Source organism: Balaenoptera physalus, assembly GCF_965194825.1.
Source record: "Balaenoptera physalus genome assembly, chromosome: 14".
Lineage (NCBI taxonomy): Eukaryota > Metazoa > Chordata > Mammalia > Artiodactyla > Balaenopteridae > Balaenoptera > Balaenoptera physalus.
In genome coordinates, this window is record NC_138893.1 from 48,908,843 (window position 1) to 48,929,850 (window position 21,008).

Sequence of the window (21,008 nt, forward strand, 5' to 3'; positions counted from 1 at the left end):
TCTGGAGCCTGTGCCCCGCAACAAGAGAGGCCGCGATAGCGAGGCCCGCGCACGGCGATGAAGAGTGGCCCCCGCTTGCCGCAACTAGAGAAAGCCCTCGCACAGAAACAAAGACCCAACACAGCCAAAAAAAATAAAATAAATTAATTTTTTTAAAAAATTGATTAAAAAAAAAGAGAAAGAATCTTTTGGCAACTTTTTCTAAGCAGTCTATGCATTTATAATCTTTAAATTCTGGGAAGGAGGCGGGGAGAGACACTTATTTGTTTATTACTGACAATGAGCCAGCCTCTGTGCTAGAACTTCATTTCACCAACATCTCACTTAATGTCACAACAATCCCATGATGTAGGTATTATTATCTTTATTGTTCAGTTGCAGAAACTGAAGCATATGGAGACCTTGCCCAAGGTCACACAGTAGGCAGAGGAAGAGCAAGGATTTGAATGAAGTCTCTGGCTCCAAAGACTCTTTCCTTTACAATAATACAGGAGTCATGATATTAGACCAGAAGTTACCAATAACGCAAAAACCAGAACTGAGGGTCAGTTGAACGCTGAGCAGACATGCATGTCCCTGGTCAGTGCTCCGGAATCCTGTCTATAAGACTGTCACTTATACCGGATCTGACAGTGGTGTTCCCAAGGGTGGAGTCAGGGCGCTGGGGCCCCAGGACTCCCATTCTGACCCACTTTGGGGCTGAGCTCTGTGAGGTAAATGACTGGGGTTAGTCCTGAAGTTCTCATATGTTCCCAACACACAATGGGTCCCCACACAAGGAGCAAGCTGGCATGGAAGGTCTTCCGTGCCTTGGATCTCAACTAACCTGGTGAAGTGCTTGTCATCTGGCCAGTGGAGGCTAAAGGAGACTAGGGTTGAGGGCCCCCGAGTTTCTCATTTCGCAATCAAGGAATCTGAAGAAAGAGGGTTTTGTCAGAACAGGACAGCAACTGCCAGGCTTCTAGGGCAGGAGATAATCTCCAGACCTAAAGCCTTTTTATTTCCAGGAGTTTTGAGTAGAGGCTGCTAGTCAGACACAGAACATCTAAGATAAAAATAAAAGACCTTTCTTATCTTTCTCGGGTTGTGCACAAGCACACTGAAATGCCCTAGAGTTCTGACTCAAAAAACGCAGAAATGAATACTAACCCAAACCCCAAACCGATGGGAGCGCCACAATCAAAGTCAAACCAAGATATTGTCACGTCATGAATGCGAGGCTTGGCATCAATAAAAGGATCCTGAAGTAATTATTTTGGGGAATGCCATAGGAAGAATTCCAAGCCCAGAACAAAGATTTGCAGAACCTTGCCAAGTAGAAATGTTAAGGTCTGCTCAGCTGCCAGAAACCAAGAACACTAGATTATCTGTGTCCTGGGGCTGGACAAAGGCAGACATGTAGCAAGCCTGCAGAGGCAAGAAAACACACCTCTCCTGGGCTCCGCACAGGACAAGGAGTTCTACAAGTCACAGGGCTTGTTTCTTCTACAAGGCATCCATGAAAACCTGTGGATGCTCTCCTACTATTGTACTGAGTCTTCCCAGAAGTTGTCTGGGCAAACAGCCCTCAATTGCAATCACTTGCTAAACATCAAATGATATATTTCAGAGAGGGAGGATCCTAACCTACGCTGATATCTCATATTTTACAGACGAAAAACATGAGCTTCAGTGACGTTAGGTAATCATTCAAGGACACACAGCTAGTAGGCAGTGGAGCCAGCATTACAACCAGGTCTGTGTGGCTCCAGAATGGCTTGAACACGCATGGAGACAGTATTTTGATATTATACCCGTCACTTCCCCCTCTTCTGTGACATGATAGTCACAGTCACATCCAGCCACCCAGGATATACCATGGAGATGAGAAGGATGCAACACTGGATGAACTGGTCTTGCCCTGGAGGATTGATTTATTCGATTACACAGTTAGAGAGAAAAGACAGCAGACACAGAGACAAACGTAGGCACCCTACAACAAATGTGGGGGGAGGAGTAGAGGCGGTAAATGCACGAAAGGCTTGAAGAAGGGAAGCTATTGAGGGATAAAATGGCCAAAGAAAGTTTTACCAAGAGATGGCTAACTAAAAATCATGTAGGGTTTGGGGGAGAAGGTGAACACACTAAGCAGGGCCAAGCATGACTGAAAGCATGGAAACAAGGGCACACGGGGCATCTGAGAAAGACAGACGATGGGCAAAGATCAGCTGGAGGTACAATGCATACATGTGTGTATTTACTGAGTACCTGTAACCAGCATATCTTTTCTTTCTGATGACTACGACTAAAATATGATAAATCTTGAAGCTGACTTTGTGGGGGGGATGTGGGAGGTGGAGAGAATACACCCATGGCAATGGTACAGCCTTAGCCTTTTAAAAAGAGAGAAAAATCAGGGCTTCCCTGGTGGCGCAGTGGTTAAGAATCCACCTGCCAATGCAGGGGACACAGGTTCGAGCCCTGGTCCGGGAAGATCCCACATGCCACGGAGCAACTAAGCCCGTGTGCCACAACTACTGAGCCTGCGCTCTAGAGCCCGCGAGCCACAACTAGGAGCCCACACACCGCAACTACTGAAGCCCACACGCCTAGAGCCCGTGCTCCACAACAAGAGAAGCCACCGCAGTGAGAAGCCCTCGCACCGCAGCAAAGAGTAGCCCCTGCTCGCCGCAACTAGAGAAAGCCCGTGCGCAGAGATGAAGACCCAACACAGCCAAAAATAAATAAAATAAATTAAAACATATATATAGAAATATCTCATAAACAATCACAACAAATAAACTTCAAAAAAAATTTTTTTTAATAAAAATAAAAAGAGAGAAAAATCAAAGTAGCAGAAGCTGAAACCAGTTTATAGCAGCTTCCTAAGGCTTCTGCCTCTTGCTTCTCTGCCCCCTAACAAGAAAGTCCTTTACTGCTGACAATCAATCACCCCACTGATATTTATCACCTTCATGGATAAACATTTACTGCCCTCTCTGGAGAGTCCAGGGGTCTCCGAAACTCACCACTGACAGGGGGCTGTCACTGATGGTTAGTGCGCTGTTGCTGGATCTGCAACTTTAGCTTTATCAAGTACAACAGCAGCCTTGTTTGCTTTTATACCAAAATGCTAGGTTCATTTTTCCTGCCCTGAAAACAGTTCACCAAACTGTCAAGTAGCCAAGAATTACATGAAAATCAGCAAGCTACAACTCAGGGCTGTTCCCAGAAATATTTCACGTCTCCTCACAAATTGCTCTCTAAACCAAAGATCGGAATAAGAAAAAAGGGGGGGGGGACCTAGGTCACACCAACTACATGATACACTCTCACATGTAACTTGGAAAGAGAACTTCATTTAGGAAAATTAGTCTTCACGGTCTCCACTAAATCTGATTTCATCTTTCACTTATATTTAAATTTAGGGCAGGATAGAGAGGGACTCCACTTTTGGTGCAATGGTGGTAGGCCCAAGGAAAGGGCTAACATCATGGTCATTTTATTAAAGGTACCTCAACTCTAAGTCCCTGGAAGCAGCTCCAGGCCCCCTGGGTGCAAAGTCATAACAGCAAGTGTGCACAGTCTCCAGCGACAGATCATCTTGGTTGTGATTTTATAGGAAAATCCACTCTTTTTTTTTTCTTAACATCTTTATTGGAGTATAATTGCTTTACAACGGTGTGTTAGTTGCTGCTTTATAACGAAGTGAATCAGCTATACATATACATATATCCCCATATCTCCTCCCTCTTGCGTCTCCCTCCCACTCTCCCTATCCCACCCCTCTAGGTGGTCACAAAACACTGAGCTGATCTCCCTGTGCTATGCGGCTGCTTCCCACTAGCTATCTATTTTACATTTGGTAGTACCACTCACTCTTTCATGCGCTAATAAATTCAGCAAAGTTATTTATTCTCAGGCCTATCTCCTCTTCTATAGTATAAGCAACTTAAGGGCAACATGGGTAACTTTCATTTCTGTGTCCCTCACAATACCAAGTAATGCCTCACACAAAGCAGGCCCTCAAGAAAAACTGGTTACATGGATGAAGAGAACTGATGACTAAAGAGAAGATGGTAAAAATGAAGCTAATGCAGCTAAATCCCCAAACATTTGGGCAGGAGACTTCTTCTGGTCACAGAAACCTGTAAAACAGCTAAGAGATAAGGAGTGCACCTGGATGGTACTCTTGAGTTCACGAGGCTTGATGAAGGGATTGCGAAACCCTCTCGCTATCTAACTTCTCAGCTGAGGAATTTAAAGCACTTAAGCCATCTCAAAAGCAAAACTGCCTTCCTCAAGGCAGAGCTGGGACGTGATCTAACGCCCCCGTGACAGATTTTCCTTTATGGGGAATGGGATGAAGCGGCTTCTGGTTTTGCCTCCCGTTCACCAGAAACTCCATTAGCAACATCTGGAAGTCGCCTTTTTTTGCTTAAAGGATTGTGAAACTTAATAAGGCCTAGTTGGAAACACAGCTCCTGGCACTAGGCCTTCCCTCAGTTCCTGGATCTTATGTATATCAAATATTACCTCCTCCTTCCTTAGGCTGTTCAGTAACCAAACCTACTCCAGGTCTAAGATTTCATGGTCAAAAATACCAGCGGAAAACTTTATGACAACTTATCCCTCCCATAAGCTGCAGGGAGTGGGGAAACTTCTGGAACATGCACATCCACACCCCAAGTAAAATGATGACTGAAGGTGGTGAAACTGTAGAGGGAATCACACCAGATGCAGGGACGCCGGACCTTTCATCACATTACACCCAACCACGGGCCACACCTGCACCCTGGATTCCCAGGCCGCAGAGTGAGGCAACACAGGATGACAGCAGTAAGTAAACCGACTTCAAAAACACCTTGACCCGGGGTCCAAGTCGTGAAGAAAGCACTACAGCAAAGCGGAAGTGGGCAGGAAGACCCTGCTCTATAAGCAGAAAGCTTAGGGGGAAAACGCTGGAAGGGCCTTTGAGAAAGCATCCCCCATCACAGCAAGAAGTCAGCACAAGTCACTGTCCCTCCCTGAAAAGAAGTAGCAGGTGCCAGTATCTTATATTTTAGATCCAACGTTCCAAAGTCCTTCGCTTTTCTCAAGATGCACGTTCTTGGCAAGATGTGCTCAGTATTATTGAGAATTACATTTTTCTTTTTTTTCGGCCACACCGTGCAGCTTGTGGGATCTTAGTTCCCCGACCAGGGATTGAACCCAGGCCCTCGAAAGTAGGAGCACAGGGTCCTAACCACTGGACCACCAGGGAATTCCCAGTGTTATAGAAAAGGTGGCACTAACCAATGAGAGACACAACAAAGCATCATCCTTGCAGAGATCTCAAGGTTTATAAACTACTTTCACATCCCTTTTCATTGTTCCTTATATCAGCTGGTGATAGGGCCAGGCAGTTACCATCCCCACTTGCCGGGCAGTACACTGGTCTGGAAATGTGCGTTGACCTAGGACTAGACCTAGGGTTTCTGACTGAAGAGGCAGAGGTCTTCCCATGGAACCCCAGTGATTGACTGCCTAGGGGCAGATTTTCCTCTAAGCTAGACTCTGTCAGGGCTCCGGCACTCTATCATGCTACCACCTATTCTCATGACCCTGGGCCAATTACTTCACCTCTCTGAGCCTTCATTACTTTTATCAGCATCACCCAGAGACCGCTCCGAGGCAGCCATTTCTGCGATAAGAGGCTCACATGGTTAAAGAAGTTTACCGACCCTTTTGGAGATTCACGATGCATGTGCTTTACAGTTAAGCCTCTGAAGGGTCCCACAGTTAAGAAGCCTGTTCAACCCTAAATCTCCTACATTTCAAACAGCACAGCATCATTATCTCTACGGTGTCTTTCAGCCTCCAAATTCTATGTTCCATCTCTCCCTCAGCAGCGTTGCTCATTAGCCGTGAGACACACCCCCCCGCACCCCCCAACCGCACCCCCCACCCCCCGCCGCTAATACTGTACCTTGAGGGCGGGCATGGTCAGCCAGACACGGGATGGGGACACCCAGCCTAGGCCCTGGAGAGCTGAAAGAGAAGATACGCAAACAGGGTCTCCTCATTTTCCCAGGTTTCTCTGAACATTTGTGCAATCTCAGATAAGAACAGGATTTTTCCAAAAATTCTCCCTACACTAGAAATTGAGGGCAAAAGTCCTAAGTTAATCTTTCACTTTATATACTGGGCAGAGGTTGGAAATGGATATGTGTCCAAAAAAAAAAAAGTTTTGAGAGGGAAAAAGGGGGGAGCGGGCTGCCATGATTAAAACTTCACCACTAGACCTGTTCAACTAAAAAAGAAAAAGCTGGGGTTGGAAGAGCACTTTTGATACTCATAGGATTGAAGCGTGTCACTGGGGAGTAACTTTTTTAAAGTAGTGTGACACAGGGTTAATTATTCACGAAAACTGAAGAACTATCATAATTAGCTGAATTTTCTAATAGTATTTTTACCCCTAGATCCAAATTAAATTCTCACACACAAGATCCTCTCCTGTAACATTAAGGAATTATTGTCAGTTTTTTAGGGTGTGATATGGGAGGGTGGTTATGTTCGGGAACATAGTCCTTTTATCTTTTAGAGATTCAAACAGAACTATTTATGGTTGAGATGATATGAAGTCTGAAATTTGCTTCAAAATAATTTCACTGGGGATAAATGGAAGTGAAAGTGGATACAGTATAGATAAAATAAGACTGGCCAAGATACTACATTGCTGAAGTTGGGAGATGGGTACATGCTGGTTCATTATACCATTCTCTTTTTTTTTGTAAATGTTTAAAATGCTCCATAATAAAAAAAAAATTAAAGGATTCTATTCTGAATAATGTCCATTTTTGACCCTATATAATATTAAGCTTTACAGAGCCCTTAAAACAAATAGGGAACACCAAAAGCTCAAGCAACAAAAGAAAAACACAGATAAACTGGAATTCATCAAAATTAAAAACAGCTGTACTTCAAAGGACACCATCAAGAAAGTGAAAGAAAAAAGATTGGGAGGAAATATTTGCAAATCATTTATCTGATAAGGGATTCATATACGCTTCTTAACTGTGAGACTCTTCAGAGGCTTAACTGTAAAGCACATGCATCATGAATCTCCATGAGAAATGGTAGACTTCTGTGACCACGAGGGCCTCTTCCTCTTACAGCAGAAATGGCTGCCTCAGAGCCATCTCTGGGAGATGCTGATAGAAGTAATGAAGGCTCAGAGAGGTAAAGTAATTGGTCCAGGGTCATGAGAAGAGATGTTAGCATGGCTAGGTCTAGAGTGCCAGAGCCCTGACAAAGTCTAGTTTAAAGGAAAACCTCCCCTTGGACAGTCACTCACTGGGATTCCATGGGAAGACCACTGTCCTGTCAGTCAGATAAGGGCCTTTAAAACAAACAAAGGATTGAATAGGCATTTCTCCCAAGAATATATACAAATGGCCAATAAGAACGCAAAAAGGGGACTTCCCTGGCAGCCCAGTGGTTAAGACTCCGAGCTTCCAATGCAGGGGGCAGGGGTTCAATCCCTGTTCGGGGAACTAAGATTCTACATGCTGCATGGCATGGCCAAAAAAAACCAAAAACCAAACAAACAAACCAAAAAAAAAAAAAAAAACCAAAAAATAAACAAAAAAAGAACACAAAAAGACGTTCAACATTACTAGTTATTAGGGAAATACAAATCAAAACCACAGTGGGATACTACTTCACACCCACTAGGATGGTTATGATTTTAAAAAAAGACAGTATTGACGAGGATGTGGAGAAACTGAAACCCTCATACATTCCTAGCAGGGATATATAATGGTGAAGCCGCTATGGAAAACAGTCTGGCAGTTCCTCAAAAGTTAAACATAGAGTGACGATATGACCCAGCAATTCTACTTCTAAGTGTATACCCATGAGAATGAAAACATATGTCCACTCAAAAACTGTATATTCATGTTCAAAGCAGCATTATTCATAATAACCCCAAAGTGGAAAAAGCCCAAATATCCATCAATTGAGGACTATATGTGTTACAACCATACAAAGGAATATTAATCAGCCATAAAAAGGAATGACATAGTGATATATGTTACAACATGGATGAACCCTGAAAACACTATGCTAAGTGAAAGAAGGCACTCACAAAATAGCACATGGTATATGATTCCATTTACATGAAACGTCCATAATGGGCAAATAGAGACAGAAAGCAGATTATTGGTTGCCAGGGACTTGGGGGATGGGGCAGGGAGAGGGGGAATGACTGCTGATACAGAATTTCTTTTGGGGGTGATGAAAACGTTCTGAAATTAGCTAGCGGTGAGGTGGTCCAAACTTGTGAATATACTAGAACCCACTAAATTGTATACTCTAAAAGAGTGAATTTTATGGTATGTGAATTATATCTCAATAAAGCTGTATTACAAAAAAGAAAAAAAAAAGCCTCAGAAACCATCCTCACCTCAGAACAGGAAGTACCAAATGGAGGTTGGGGACAGGTGTCAAGAAGCCCCAGGGAGTCCCTCAGCTCGGTACAGTACACTGTGTGCTGAGAGCAGACAGATCTGCGTGTGGCAGCACTGTGGTCAGAATGAACGACGAACCACAACCCCCAACTCTTTTCCTCACTCAAGAGGCTGCAGTGGTGCGTGTATCAGAATAATAGCATATATCCTAACTTACCTGCTCTAAGAATAAATGATTTCATACCTTATTATTAGAAAATAGTTGTTGAAAAAACACCTCATCTGATCACCAAGGCTGATGATATGGAAAGTGATTCACGTGCATTTTGGACAAGGAGTGAACCAAAATATATTCTTAAATTCCTCCACTGAAAACAAACCTTGGATCAGTAAGGGAATAGGGAAGGCTTAAAGTTCCCCAGAGCTAAAATAATTAATAACAACAACAACAACAAGGGCTAACATTTGCCAATTACTATGTGGCAGGCACTGCTCTAAGTGCTTTACAAGTATTAACTCAGTTAACCCTCACAATAACCCTACAGGCTAGGTGCTATTAACCCATTTTACAGATGAGGATACTGAGTTAACTAACTCGTCCAAGGTTATATGGAGGCAGTCTGGCTCCAGAGTCTGCACTCTCAGCAATGCCACTTCCAGGCGTCTCTTCTGGGATGACCACCACGGAGGGGTGGTAGTTCAGGCATGAAATTAGACTTGTGTACCACACAGCAATTGGCCAACAGCTCCAGGCCACCTGCTTGACATCTTCCAGGGGACCACAAACCACTTCCTTCAGCACATGGGCAGGCATTTCTACCCTCCTCTGGCTAGAGGCTCACTGCTCTTGTGTGAATCCTACTCCACAGCAAAGGGAGCAACCAGTTTGCAGACAGGGAGACTGGAAGCTAAGCCAATTAGAGAACTATAGGCTTTTGAGAAAGTAAACTGAAATGTTCCCCAGGTGCCCGTGTTAAGAGTCAGAAGGCACATCTTCAAGGATAAGCAGAGGGTGCAGGTGAAGAAATGATGTTCACATGTGTGTGGGGAAGTGAGCCCTTGCATACCCTACTGATGGGAATGTGAACTGATAAAGCCGTTTGGGGGAGCAACTTGGCACTATTGGCCCCAAATTCCAAATGTACATACCCTATAATCCCACAGTCCCCAGTTCCACTTCTAGGAATCTAGCAAACTGCAGAAAGAAATAAGTGCAACCATGTTCACTGCAGCACAGCTTGAAATGGCAATACCTTGGACACAATGTATGTTCATTTATGGAAGGGTAGTCAAATAAATCATGGTCTAAAGCAATTACAGGCATTAAAAAAAAATCAGAGGCATATATGCAATATGAAAATAAGTCTACAATGTATTAAGGTTTTAAAAAATGGTGCATGTTGTTAAAGAACTACATATAAATTATCCCACTTTTGCTTTAAAAACAAATAGAAGAAAATTAAGAACCCTACCCATACCAACAACTTTATGTATTTTATGTGTGTGGATGTAAGTTTATACATAGGAGTTATATTACTATATCTATAAATTTGCAGCATAAGCAGAAAAACCAAAAATACACAAACCACAAACTTTCACTTTTTCCTCTAAGTATTTTTGTATTTCTCTATTATTTACCATTGTTATGAGCGTGTGTTATTTTTGTGTGATTAAAAACTGATGTGAAAAGGTAAAAGGTACCTCAAAGCCCAAAGAAAAGCAGCAATCGGGTCTAAGAAAGGGATTGGAGAGACAGCCAGATTGGTCCTTATGCGAAATCAGGCCGGTGCAGGTTTTCCGCTCCCAGCTCCCACCCACAGCAACAGCAGCAAGGGGATTTGCATATTTAAAGACAAGGGACTCAAGAAAAAAAGAAAGAAGTACACAGGATGAACTTCTCACACTGTTCGACTCTATATTCAAGTCCCAAAGAGCTACCGTGCTCCAACATCCCAGTGTAGAAAGCCAAATATTAACTTTCTCTCCCAAATAAACCACAAAAGTGTAAATCTGATCAATAAACTAAGCTATGGTGTTTTTCATTGTGTCTGTGTTTGGTTGGGTTTTGATACGATTGGAGTGAAACTGCCAGGTAGAATTTTAGATGAGGAAGATTAATTTTTAAATGGCAAACAAAAAGCAGTATGTACAATTTTGAAAAATATGATTTTTTTCTCCAATCACCGCGTGTGTCTCTGATCTGCAATAATGTGTAACAAAAGTGTTACAATGTAAGATCTGTCTTGCTCCATATTTAAAACTCAAAACAGAAATGTTTTGATAACTTCACTCTAGGATCCACCCTTCCAAACCACAAATATTCTTGTAACGTCTTACATTCACTCTCATCTCTTCCAAAACAAGTTTAAATTCTTTAAAACACCTAAGATCAGGAATCAAAACCGAGCCATGGCTCTATGAGGGTGATGACGGCACCAGGAACAGAAGATATACAGCTCATCTGCTTTCCCACAGAAGAAAGTATGGAAAGATGAAAACCAAAAGTAAATAAATCCAGCTATGGGAATGTAGCTGAGTAAGCGAAAGTATCCCCAAAGCCCCAAAAACCCCATCCAGGCAAGACTTACAAGTCTGAGGGGATGACCTACTTTAATTCCCACACTGGGAAAGCCCAGAATTGTATCAACAAGCGGCAGAATTCAATAGGATGAGACTTGTTTCCCTTCTCCTTACCTCCCATGTTGCAATGTTCTGGATTTATTTGTATTTCTTTGTTTGTGGTTTCCACCTTTGCATGTGGGTTTTTGGCCAGACTTTGCTCCACCTAGTGGAACGTCAAAGGATGGGCCAAAAGGGAGGTGCCCACTGGCAGACCTCAGCCTGACTGTTGTATGCGGCTGAGTGGACAGGTCACCAAGACCCGCTGTCACCGTTCCCTGCCACCCAGTGGCTGCTCTGTCTGTGCGGTTATAGTGGGATCAGTGGCCCCAGCAGGGCCCACAGTTGGGGTGGTAGGGCAAGGAATGAACCCACCTGGTCATTGCTCCACCTGGTCCTGATGGTCCCTCAAACGTCAGTCCAGCAACTTAAGGCAAGAAAGAAAGAGGCCCTCAGGTGTACGGATGGCCAGGCATTCAAAAGGCTGTCGGAATTCTGAATCCAAAGCCATCTAGGTTACCCACAGCACCCACAGAGTAGCCAGCTTGTGCCCAGCACCCACAGATGAGGGGCATCCTGGGACCTGGAGGAGAGGGCTCTCCTCCAGACACAGCTCTGGTAAGATCCAGGACCGTCAGCTTCCCTCATGGCGAACATCTAACGGTTTCTGCAGGCTGAGCGTGTGTAAGAACAAACTAACATTCGTGAGGCCGAAAATGAGAGGAGAGCCAAGATCTGGAATGAGGAAAGGAAAAAATTCTAAGAACATGACTCAGTTCAGATTGGTGGTGGGACCATGGAGGGCACAGAAATGAAAGTGACTGGCCATCAGGCTTTCACTGGGACGAAAACAAACGTTCTTAAAGTGAAACCACAAAGGCAGACCAAAGTGAGAGGAAAGAAGGTTTAAGATGGGGTGACTTAAGGAGGCTCACCTGCGTACTGAACCACAGACTAAAAAAATTCGCTTTTGTCAAAATAGTTGATGTTGGCTGACGATGATGAGCTGACTGGTAACACATGTCAGCAAATCTGAGAGACATCAGGATTCAGGACACTAAAGCTTTAAACTGTCCCACCTGAAATTTGTCGTCAGAGGTTATTTCACACACATCTTTTCATAGGAAGGCTGACCTCAAATCCCACGATACTGGGCAGGAGCTGGTAAGGGGATAGCAGGTACCACACAAGGGTTTCTCCACCTTGGCGCTACTGACATTTTGCAGAGGACAATTCTTTGCTGTGGGGGACTACCCTGAGGACATTTAGCAGCACCCCTGGCCTTCATACAACAGATGCCAGTAGTGCTCCTGAGTTACGACAATCAAAAATGTTTCCAGACACTGACAAATGTCCTCAGGCAGGGACAAAATTGTCTCCAATTGAGAACCACTATTCTACATAGGTTCACCATGAAGAGTTACCTACATAGGTAAAAGATCACAGGGACAAACCTAAACTCAGATATAGAACAGAATCAAGGAAGTCACTTCCAAACTCCCCAAATCTCAGTTTCTGAACCTAGTTTGAGAGTTGACACTAACGTACCAACCACAATGCACTCTTGAGGACCACCAATAAGAATAGCAGTGATAAGTATTATTATATTTAATAACCATGAAGTATATTCCAAAAGCTTTACATATATGTCTTTTCAGGTCCCAACAAACCTATAAAGTACGTGCTACTTTTATTTATTTATTTATTTATTTATTTATTTATTTATTTAGGCTGCATTGGATCTTCATTGCTGCATTCAGGCTTTCTCTAGTTGTGGCGAGTGGGGGCTACTCTTTGTTGCAGTGCATCGGGCTTCTCTTGGCGGTGGCTTCTCTTGCTGCAGAGTACGGGTTCTAGGTGTGCAGGCTTCAGTATTTGTGGCATGTGGGCTCTGTAGTTGTAGCTCGTGGGCTCTAGAGCACAGGCTCAGTAGTTGTGGTGCACGGGCTCAGTTGCTCCGTGGCATGTGGCATCTTCCCAGACCAGGGCTCGAACCCGTGTCCCCTGCATTGGCAGGTGGATTCTTAACCACTGTGCCACCAGGTAAGTCCCTAAAGTACGTGCTATTATTATTCCCATTTTATACATGAGGAAACTGAGGCACAAAGAGGTTAAAGTAACTTGCTCAAGGATAGTAAGTGGAAGAATCAAGTTTGGAACTCAGGTAATCTGCCCCCAGAGCCCATGACCTCACCACTACATTAAACTATATTCCACCTCCACACTGGAAAACTGTTAGATCTGCATTGTCTAACAGGTAGTCAGTAGTCACATGTAGCTATTTACTCTAAATTAAAAACTGAGTATCATACCACTTTGGAAAACAGTCTGGCAGTTCCTCAAAAGGTTACACATAGAGTTATCATATGACCCAGCAATTCCACTATTAGGTATATATCCAAGAGAAATGAAAACATACATGTCTACACAAAAACTTGTACACACATGTCCATAGCAGCATTATTCACCATAGCCCAAAAGGGAACACAGCTCAAATGTCCATCAACTGATGAATGGATAAATAAAATGTGGTACATTCATGCAACTGAATATTAATCGGCCATAAAAAGGAAGGAAACACTGATACATGCGATGATACACAAATACATCAACATGGAAGAATCTTGAAAACACTATGCTAAGTGAAAGAAGCCAGTTACAAAGGACCACATGGTGTATGATTCCATTTATACAGAATGTCCAGAATGGGCAAATCCAAAGAGACAGAAAGTAGATTAGCGATTGTAGGGGCTGGGGGAGGAGGGGGTGTAATGGGGAAGGGCTGCTAATGGCTATGGGGTTTCTTTGTGGGGTGACGAAAATGTTCTAAAATTAGATAGTGGTGATGGTCACACAACCCTCTGACTCACTAAAAAAACATTTTCTGTACACTTTAAGAGGATGAATCTTTTGGCATGTGAATTATAACTCAATAAAGTTGATACAAAAAATTAAATGCCATTAAAAATTCAGTTCCGGGACTTCCCTGGTGGTCCAGTGGTTAAGAATCCGCCTTCCAATGCAGGAGACGTGGGTTCAATCTCTGGTCGGGGAACTAAGATCCCACATGCCGAGGGGCTACTACTGAGCCCACGCACCACAATTAGAGAGAAGCCCACGTGCAGCAAGGAAGAGCCCAGCACTGCAACAAAAGATCCTGCATGTTGCAATAAGACCTGACGCAGCCAAAAATTAATTAATTAATTAATTAATTAATTAATTAAAAATTCAGTTCCTTAGTTATCCTAGCCACATTTCAAGGACTCAATAGCCACATGTGGCTACAAAATGGACAGCATAGATATAGATGATTTCCAACATCACAGAAAGTTCTACTGTCAGCAGAATTTCGACAAATGGATAAAAGCCCTCCTTATCGTCTAATTGCAGCTCACCTTTCAAGTCTCAAGCTATTCTCACAGTCCTCTGCACACCCACAGGCAAAGCTTCCACCACAGACTATGTGCCACTTCCAAAAGCTCCATTTTCACTCTTTCATGCCGGAATAAACTTTCCCCCTTCCTGGTCCACAGACATCCTACTTATCCTTGTCAACCTTGAAAGCCCTGTCCAAATGCCTCTCCCTCTATGAAACCTTCCCTAAATCCCCACCTTCCCCCAGCCCTAGGCGTTGTTCCCACCGTCCTTTGCTTGCACTTCCATTACAGCGTTGATCCCTCCAGATTACATATCAGTGTATATTATCTGTCTTTCCCACAGGATTATTAGCTCCTTGAGGACAGGGATTCTGCTACTTGTTTGAAGGTTCCCAGTGCCTAGAAATAATAATGGCCTGTTGCAAAGAATGAACATTTTGGTAAATGTCTGTTGGATTCTACTCAAAGGATTTACAGCAACTCATGGTGTTAAGTTGAGAAAATTGCTCACTTTGGTATATAAAACAGGCTAAGAAAGTGAAAGAAAGAGGGTAAGAACCTGAAAGTCTCATATCCCACTATTCTACAAGGAATGAGGGTGGTCGCACTGAAATGCCATATTTAGGAAAGAAAAGTGGAGCAGGGCTTCTGGACTGAAAACTGGGGCAATGGAGGTGAGTAAAGGTGGGGAGGAAGGGGTATACTATTGGAGGGTGTGGGGGGAAGAAAAAATATCATGAACCAGGGCCCCCTTCCAACTCAAAGTTTTAAGCATGGCAGAGGAAAGGCAAGGACTGCATCGCTACAGATTTGCGCCCAGCCCATCGGCTGGATCACTTTATTGAAAAAGACATTTCTCCTAAAACTTTACTTTAAATACTACAGTCAGATTTTTCTGGTTGAATCTAACCAACAAGAGAAAGAAAGAAACTCCGCATATCTCCATCATAATTTAATTGGAAGAGACAAATGCCAAGGCCTTACTGTTTGGAGACTCTATTGCTTTTTTATATTCTTTATGGATTCAAGGAATCACATCTGAGTTGCAATAACCTATAGGAGAATTAAGTCTAAGTTCCTTATCACAGAATGGAGTTAAACTGATGAACTTATTTGGGCCAGGATGGCAAGAAATGACTGTTCCAGTGCAGAGCTGGAACCAGGGAAAGCAAGCTGCCTAATATCATATATTTGATATTAAATGCATGTGTAAAAAAAAGATTGCATTATGAAAAAGAATATATGTATATACATACATAGACACATATATATAAAACTGAATCACTCTGCTGTACACCAGAAATTAACACATTGTAAATTAACTATACTTTAATTTTTAAAAAGAAGACTGTACTTGATAGAGACATTTCAAGGGAAAAAAATGCAGTGAGGTACCCATACAATTTTCAATACAGAAGAAGTACAGAGTCTCCTCCTCAGTTCGGAGCTAGCTAGAAGCCACTTGTTGAAATACGGACAGTGAGTACCTGAAATACATCCTAAGCCAAAATGGTCTCTAAATTATTTTTTCTTCACTGATTTCTGCAAGCCAAAAATCAACAAAAACCAAAACAAAACAAAAACTAAATTGACTAAATTGTGGTGGATTCAGAGTTAATAATTATAGAGTAACTTCCATTCCAAAGGTTAAAATTCAAAACACAATTCTCACTATAGATATTGAGAACTCGGCGAGAGAAAGAGACAGGCTATGAGATGGCGTTAGGAGTGTTAGGGGGAAGGGGGTCAGGAGGAGAGAGGCTACTCATTTCAAAAACTTTCCCTTCTCTGCAGGAACTGTAAGCACATAATAGCTGCTGGCCAGTGCTAGCATCCATTCAAATGGAACAAAGTACAAAAGCCACCCTGTCCCCCAAGTAAGTATCGGAAGTGCCAGAGAAATGATAACAAAACGGTCTGTGATCCACAAGCTGCAATTAGGGCATGACACTGAAGATCTCCTCCCAAACCTTCTCTCCACATCCCAGGCTTCCATGACCTGGGAAGGAAACTCCACTTTCCATCCTTCTTCCTGCTCAAAGAAATGGATCTGGTTCCCACCAGATGCCAACCACTGCTCTCCAATGGGGAGATGTAGTCCACAGGCCCAGGGCACCCGCCTCAAAAGGCTCCAAAGCCTGCACCGTTCCTAAGTCAACCCCCTAGCAATGTTAATTATTGGTTATTGGAAACAGCCTTTAAAGATACTTACAGAAAGGAGCAGGTGCAAAGGAAAAGCAACAGTTTGTTCTATATTTTGTTCTCTCAGCATCTGTATTTCTTAGCTTTGTAACTTTTCTAATAAAGAAAATTTATTTCTCTTGCCAGTTTATGATTTTAACTGAGAAAACAAAGAACCCCAACAAAGCCTAAAACAGAAGAGCCCCAGCCCTAGAAAAAGGAATGTACTGGGACAGAAAATGAGCTCTATTCCTTTCACATGTTATTTCTAATATACATAAATATATTCTTTGGGAAAAACAGATGATACGTCCACAGATAAATGAATAAACAAATTATGGAACACAACGGAGTATTATTCAGCCATAAAAAGGAATGAAGGAATGAATTACATGCTACAACATGGATAAACCTTGAAAACATTATGCTAAGGGAAAGACGCCAGATACAAAAGGTCAAAAAAAAAAAAGCCACATATAAAAGGTATTGTAAGATTCCATTTATATGAAATATCCTGAATAGATAAATCCATAGACATGTAAAGCAGACTGGTGGTTGCCAAGGGCTGGGGGAAGGGGGAACAGGGAGGAACTGCTCGTACAGGGTTTTCTCCCCAGGTGATAAAATGTTTTGGAACTAGATAGAGGCGGTGGTTGCTCAATATTGAGAATGCACTAAACACCACTGAATTGTTCACTTTAAAATGGTTAAATGGTTTTAAACAGTTTATGTTATATAAAGTTCATCTCACTTAAAAAATTAATTAATGTTTTAAATAGAGGATACTAATGGGCATAACATGATGCTCATAAATTCCTAGGAAAAAAGATAAGGCTTTTTGCTGGCATTCTGCTTATACTCTTGACCACAACACAAAGTTCAAATGCTAAGCTGTATAGAGTCTGCCATCTTGCTCTGTGTGTGTCTGTATATGCCCTTCTGAAAAGACACAGAAGGGAACAGAAACTGAAGAAAATAGAACGGTAAAGCCTTGCCATATGCAAGGAAGGGAAGGAGGGGTGATTACCCCTACTGCACCCCACCCAACCTGGCGCCAGGAGTAACGCTCCCATTTGGGTTTCGAAATGCCAGCCGGAGCTAAAATCAGCACAAGCCACTTAGCAAGAAAAGCTGGGGCGCTCCATTTGTTGCCCGTATTGGCATCAGCACCACCCTTTGCTCAAAACCCGGAGCTGGCCCAGATCAGCATCAGTGACCGGCTCCCCAGGCCAGCCAGCCTGAAAGTAAGAACTTGTTACAGCTCAAGTGTGCCCTGCTGCTGAGAGGTCCCAGTCTACTTCATCTCACTTGCCTTCCAAGAGTCCTGCCTCCAACACCAGTGAAAATGGGGCCAAGTGGCCCCTAGAACTTTCCCAGGTCCAGCCTGAAATAGATATCCTCTCAGCCAGCCCCTCCTCCCTCTCAGGCCCGCTCAATAACCCACGTACCCCTACCCGCACAGACATACACGCGGCATCGCTGCCTTGGAGACCTGCTCCACTGGAGGACACGAATGCGCCCCACATGACCCCGCTTGCGCCACTATCCAGTCACAGTCATCCCAGCCCACCTGACCTAACTGCCATCTCAAAGGCCCCTCACTCGCTTGGCACCATGCCTCTGCCACCTCCGTGATACCAAAACCGTCACAGGTGTTCCTCAGCTAAACACCGACGCCCCCTTAGATCCTGTCCACTCCAGGCATGGGTACCCCTCTCGGGACCCCTCAACTCTTGGCAACAACATTCCTTCAGCCCCCTCCAGCCAGGCCTCGACGCCCCCCAGACCCCAGCCTGGCCCGGACACCCCCTCCCCCTTACCTGCGGGGGTTCAGCCCTGGCTGACACGGGGCTGGGCAGCGCCTGGAGGAGCAGGAGCGCCATGCCACCCAGGAGCCTTCTCCTCTCCATCCCCCTCCTGCTCCTGCTCCTCCGCCACGGCGCCGCCACCTCCCTCCTCCTCCTCCCTCTCCTCCTCTTCCCTCTTCTTCCTTCTTCCCTTCTTTTCCTGTTTCACTCTCCCCTCCCGCTTCCGGCTCCGCTCCACCCCGCCCCAGCCCAAACGCCCTCCCAGACACTTGGATGGTGCTCCAGTTCCAGCGCTTCATTGGCCCTTGCCCTTCGTCCATTGGTCAAAACAGCTGTCGATCAAATCGAAGTCCCGCCCCCCTCGTGAAGACGGAAAACCGGAGACATCCAGCCAATGGAAGGTAGGAGGAAGCCGGGCCATCTTGAGTGCTACGAGGCGGCGTAAATGCGTCCCGCTGCGCAGAGAGTGGCGGAAGTAGCTTTGGTCAGGGGCGGGGCCATCCAAAACGTGAGTTGAAAAGTCTAATTCTGGTGCCACCATCTTGAATGTGGCGGAAGTACTAGATTTCCACAGTTTAGCAAAGAAAAAGAAAGGGGTATGGTAATTCTAAAGGGTGTTGGAAAATAAGTTACTTTTATAAAGTAACCTGGCACTCTTAAAAAAAGACAACTGCAGAGACTTCCCTGGTGGTCCAGTGGTTGAGACTCCACGCTGCTAATGCAGGGGGCTCGGTTTGATTCCTGGTCAGGGACCTAGGAGCCCACGTCCTGTGTGGGTGGCACGGCCAAAAAGGAAAAAGGAAAAAACAAAAAAGACAACTGCAATCTAAAAAGCTTTTGATGTCTTTTGTCTTTAAGCACAGCCCCAGTACCAGAGTCCCTCTCTTGCTCTCAAACTGCTCAAGCAGTATCTTCGGTCAATTTGAATTCCTAGGAGATAGTATCTTTACCTGAGGCACAGTGCTTTGTCACCCCAAGTTCGAGGGATGAAATTCTATTGACTCTTCCTCAGAAATAGCTCTGAAATCCACCCCCACTGCTTCAATCCATGTTCTCATTTTCTGGCTAAATACAAACGGTCTCCCTGCTGTCCTGCCAGTTGCTAATTCTTCCCTCTTGAATTTCTCTCACATGTCACAGCAGGGGTGTTCTACCACCTAAAACCAAATATTATCGTCTCAGGGCTTCCCCTCTCAAAATACTTCAACTACCTACAGGATTTATTGTCCGAACTTATCAATATGGTGGTCCTTTCTGTGTCCCTCGTCCCTGTATTTTTTTTTTCACACCTGCATACTTCTTTATCTCATCTACTGCCACTACATTTCCCACACATTCTGCTCACACCCAACAGTTAAGAGATCCCCAATGAACTGTGCTATACAATACATTTAACCTCATTTACACATTACACATACAGTTTCCCGTTTAAAATTCCTAGTTCTCATCCCCTGGTTTCTTCTTCTGAATTCACATAACACTTACCACACAGTGTATCTAATCTATAATTTCTGCCTGCCTGACCCCTCCGACTAAATTTTTAGCTTTTTGTATGGCACACCAGGTCTTATTCATTTTTTAAACAAATCCCTACACCCTGTACATGGCCCAACCGTGAGCTCAATCAATATTGGGAAAATAAACGAACAGATGAAGACCTGCAGCAGAAAAGCCAGCTGCCTGTAGCTGCCAATTTCCCCTCAAAAACCTGCCAAAGCTTTTTAGAGCCGAGCCCAGTCTAGCCCATAGCTGGGCCCAAAGGAAGTTTGTTCTTGGCTTACATGGTGGCAAAGTGGGAAACAGGTAAGAGTGAAAAAAATCGGTTCTGTCTCTGTCTTGATCCTGCTTTCCCAAGTGCTGCACAGGGTGACAAGTATTTCTGCCAGTCTTAAATTTCTTAGAATTTCATCCATTCCACAATCAAGCTCCCTAGGGGAGAATAAAAGGTTGAGTACTAGGCAGGGGCCACATTATTTTCTTAGCACAGGGTCTCAATTCCAGCCTCAAGGAGTTGTAAGTCCTCCATATAAAAGCCAGGTATCACAGATAGCCAAAAAACACATGAAAAGATGCTCAACATCATTAATTATTAGAGAAATGCAAATCAAAACTACAATGAGGGATCACCTCACACCGGTCAGAATGGCCATCATCAAAAAATCTACAAATTATAAATGCTGGAGAGGGTGTGGAGAAAAGGGAACCCTCCTACACTGTTGGTGGGAATGTAAATTGGTACAGCCACTATGGAGAACAGTAGGGAGGTTCCTTAGAAAACTAAAAATAGAACTACCACATGACCCAGCAATCCCACTACTGGGCACATACCCAAAGAAAACCATAATTCAAAAAGATACATGCACCCCAGTGTTCACTGCAGCACTATTTACAATAGCCAGGACATGGAAGCAACCTAAATGTCCATCAACAGAGGAATGCATAAAGAAGATGTGATACACACACACACACACACACACACACACACACACACACACACGCAAATGGAATATTACTCAGCCATGAAAAAGAACAAAATAATGCCATTTGCAGAAACATGGATGGACCTAGAGATTGTCATACTGAGTGAAGTAAGT

The 21,008-nt window shown here is 43.8% G+C and overlaps 1 protein-coding gene and 1 long non-coding RNA gene across 6 annotated transcripts in view; both read right to left on the minus strand.

Annotated features, from left to right (window-relative positions):
* WBP1L (WW domain binding protein 1 like) overlaps nucleotides 1-18,630 on the minus strand; it is a 59,429-nt gene extending 40,799 nt beyond the window's left edge. The window contains exons 1-3 of one of the 5 annotated variants that reach the window (XM_082425339.1): nucleotides 18,427-18,490; nucleotides 11,424-11,475; nucleotides 5,948-6,009 (exon numbers count right to left, since the gene is read on the minus strand). In XM_082425339.1, the coding sequence (XP_082281465.1) occupies nucleotides 5,948-5,962 (15 nt within the window). In that variant the 5' untranslated portion in view covers nucleotides 5,963-6,009; nucleotides 11,424-11,475; nucleotides 18,427-18,490. Of the gene's footprint in view, nucleotides 1-826; nucleotides 915-5,947; nucleotides 6,010-8,673; nucleotides 8,789-11,423; nucleotides 11,476-18,426 lie in introns of those variants that run through there. The other 4 variants (XM_082425338.1, XM_082425340.1, XM_082425336.1 and 1 more) reach the window with 4 other exon arrangements.
* Nucleotides 2,807-5,806, minus strand: LOC309643065. Its single transcript, XR_014253528.1, has 2 exons — nucleotides 3,576-5,806; nucleotides 2,807-3,501 (listed from the first exon to the last, which is right to left on the minus strand). It is a non-coding gene; the product is annotated as an uncharacterized lncRNA (long non-coding RNA).
* Nucleotides 18,631-21,008: the final 2,378 nt, after the last annotated feature.